Source organism: Penaeus monodon, chromosome 42 (genome assembly GCF_015228065.2).
Source record: "Penaeus monodon isolate SGIC_2016 chromosome 42, NSTDA_Pmon_1, whole genome shotgun sequence".
Classification (NCBI taxonomy): Eukaryota; Metazoa; Arthropoda; class Malacostraca; order Decapoda; family Penaeidae; genus Penaeus; species Penaeus monodon.
The window spans coordinates 11414291-11417715 of NC_051427.1; the positions used below are offsets into that span (position 1 = coordinate 11414291).

Here is a 3425-nt window from a genome sequence, read left to right on the forward strand (position 1 = left end):
TGGAACAAAAAATTATGAAAACTTCAAACAAAATGGAGTATAATTCACTACTTGGTGAATTTGATTGTTTATACACACCACTTTTTGCTTGGCAAGGCTGTGGAAACTTTCAACTGCATTTCTCAGGTTCCGAAGAAAAATCCTCATGTTTTATATTCACATACAGTCCGAATCGCATACTATTAGGTTATTCCTATGATCGGAGGTATTCTGGTTGCCCTTTACCTGTAATATACTAACAAATCAAGGCACAGCCCTATCTTTGATATTTTTGAGCATGTGTAGTTATATCACATGGGTAAAAAATATATATTTTGAAGATATTAATTCAAACGAAGTCAATACCACATAACATGACTCGGACACTGATTGGCTGGTTGAAGTGTATTTCATAGTATCAAGGTAGTGGTATACAAAATGAAATCAAACTGTATCAAAATGTTGGGGGTTTCGTGGATGTTACAAACGAGGTCATATCTATCTCTCTCTTTCTCTTCCCCCTCCTCCCCCCCCTCTCTCTCCTCCCCCCCTCTCTCTCTCTCGCTCTCTCTCTCTCTCTCTCTCTCTCTCTCTCTCTCTCTCTCTCTCTCTCTCCTCTCTCTCTCTCTCTCTCTCTCTCTCTCTCATTCACACACACACACACACACACACACACACACATAGACACACACACACACACACATACACACAGACAACACACACATACACACACACACATATAGACACACACACACATATAGACACACACACACACACACACACACACACACACACACACACACACACACAACTCACACACACACTCACTCACACATCCACACATGTATGTGTGTGTGCGTAAACACATATAGGTATATATGTGCATAAATGTAAATAAATGTGTGTATATAGCATCTATGCATGAAAGTATATGCAAGTAAATCATATGTTCACCTATATATTTTTCACACATTTCCATGCTTATTAGACCGTATCACTCCTTATCTTCAGCGTTATCCAGCCCACGCGTCCGTCTTAAAAGCGAGGCGCCCAACGGTCCGCCACAAAGCTAGTCGATTGTGCCCCACGATGCACTTCCTCGTCCCGCTGTTGGCCGCGGCGCTCGTGAGTGTGGCCGAAGGATACGCTGATCCTACGCTGGAAGGACTTGGTTCTCGCGACCTCCCTTGCCCTGAAGCGGAGGACATCCTTCCCTGCGAGTGCAACGTCTATGGCTCCTACAACTTGAACATGTATTGCTCTGACGTGGACAATGACGAACTGGCCAGGGTGTTCTCCGCGCACTTCCCTTTCACGCAGCACTGGCGGCTGGATGTGCGATATAGCGACAGGCTGGACGTGCTTCGGAAAGGGGACTTGGGCGTGGTTTCCATCGACGAAGTTGTCATTATAGTATCTGGGCTTACGGAGGTGCAGGAGGAAGCCTTTTCGCATAGTTACTCGACCGTTAAGCGTATTGGCTTATCCTATAACAAAATATCGAAATTTCCTTTTCATGAGCTTCCCTTGTTCACATCTCTAAGGCAGTTATACTTATATTAGCAACAACCTCGACCAGTTTCCCGAACTGAATTCTGACTCTCTTACGCTGGTCTCGCTGAGCTTCAACCGCATGAGCGATGTCCCAGTTGACGGCTTCAAACGTGTTCCGAATTTAGAAGTGTTCTATTTTGAAGGAAATAATTTGCAACAAATTACCCCAGGTAAAACATTCCTAGACACTCATAAACATTCACAAACCTACGCGTAAGTAAAACACATGCATATACGTGTGTGTATATTTGTGTGTCCATAAACGACAACTTTTAAAACGTAAGTAACTTGCTTTTAGAAACGGTCTTCCTAATCGCCGGAGATTTCTGGCTTCGCTTCAGGAACCTTTGCCGGCCTCCCGCACCTGCGGAACATCTATATCCCGAACAACAAGCTGAGCCGCATCCAAGAAGGGGCTCTCGCGGTTGCCAGTGATTTCTTTCAGGACCTTGTTTTGTCCGGAAACGACATCAGCATTATTGAACCTTTCGCCATCACAGGTGATTAGTGCTTTTCCTTAGCTATTTCTCTGTTTCAAATTTATATTACTATTATTATTTTATAATAATATTTTTTTTTTTCATGGAAACCTTTTAGTAGTAGTGATAAATGTCCTGATCTTCCAAGATGAAAATATGAATAATATCAAAATAACTAAGATTCCCCTCCACGAAATCCCAACGCAGGCATCAGCGGTGCAGACCTTCGGCTCGATGGCAACTCCTTGACGGTCCTGGACGAAGCAGTGTTCCGGCCGCTGCTGGAGGACAAGGTCTCGATCTTCCTCGAAGGTAGAGTCTCCTCTGAAGCTTCCTGCTGGAAGAGGAGCAGGAGGTGGGAGTAAGGGTGGTGGTAAGGGAGAAAAAATTTAAATTTAGAAATGAAACTTGAGAGACTAGTTTTTAAGCAATTAAATAAAAGAGAAAAGGGTTATTCAATACATATGTTCCTCTTCACTCCCAATGTATTTTCTGTACCTACCCTTATGCAGTGAAACAGGAATCTCGTATAACCAAAAGCACGAAGCCAATATTGCTTCACCTGATACATAATAAGGGGAGGAACAAAGCTACGAAATACACACCCATCCACCTCCAATCTCGGGCTTCACCTTCCTCCCTTGCTAGCTTCCGGCCTCTCGTTCCCCACCAGGAAACCCCCTGAGCTGCGAGTGCGACGTCGCCTGGCTCGTCACAAGACCCGACTTGATGGCCTGGATCGCCGACGACGCCGCTTGCTTCAACGGGCAGCTGCTGGCGGACCTCGACCCGGCCATGTACGAGAACCTCTGCTGAAGAAGGTGCGCGGGAGGGGGACCGCTCGTGACAGAGGAGTCGCTTGACGCCTTAACTGCTCTCTGGTGTAATCTGTTATAGTTTGTACACAGTGATAGGCTTCAATTATTATTATCATTTTCATTACCATTATTATTATTATGACTATTATTATCACTATTCACATCATTATCTTTGTTATTATCATTGGTGGTAGGAACTATGGCTATTGCATGCTATTACAGTGATTTTTAGTTTCTTGTGGTTGCCAGTTTGAAATCCCATTAAAATCTTTCTTAAATGAATTAGTGATTATCCTGGAGTGAAACCGGATTACCACAGCTTTCACATTTAATTTGTGTCGATAAAATTGATCCAATAAAGATGTCTTGCAGAGATTCGAGGTAAAACTTAATGTTAATCTTTCCCCTCAATACGAACTGATAAATAGAAACTGCAAAATAGCTCAAAATAGACAAGAAAGTTCATCCAAATATTTCTTCCTGCAAGACGATAGACTGTTAACTACCTTCATTATCGCTTGGAAACTAACAGCTTGAAAACTAACAGGAAACTATACATACATATATATTGTATGTATACACACACACACACACA

At 43.1% G+C, this 3425-nt stretch overlaps 1 protein-coding gene across 1 annotated transcript; it reads left to right on the forward strand.

Annotated features, from left to right (window-relative positions):
- Positions 1–993: 993 nt before the first annotated feature.
- LOC119599002 (oplophorus-luciferin 2-monooxygenase non-catalytic subunit-like) lies at positions 994–3217 on the forward strand. Its single transcript, XM_037948743.1, has 4 exons — positions 994–1703; positions 1875–2033; positions 2220–2324; positions 2686–3217. The coding sequence occupies exons 1-4, from the start codon at positions 1613–1615 to the stop codon at positions 2826–2828; spliced, it is 498 nt and encodes a 165-aa protein (XP_037804671.1). The 5' UTR covers positions 994–1612; the 3' UTR covers positions 2829–3217.
- The last annotated feature ends 208 nt before the right edge of the window (positions 3218–3425 follow it).

Coding starts and splice junctions, on each gene's coding strand:
- LOC119599002 (XM_037948743.1), top strand. CDS start 1,613: ATGAGCGATGTCCCAGTTGACGGCTTCAAACGTGTTCCGAATTTAGAA. Junction 1,704..1,874: donor TTTGCAACAAATTACCCCAG/GTAAAACATTCC, acceptor GCTTCGCTTCAG/GAACCTTTGCCGGCCTCCCG. Junction 2,034..2,219: donor TGAACCTTTCGCCATCACAG/GTGATTAGTGCT, acceptor ATCCCAACGCAG/GCATCAGCGGTGCAGACCTT.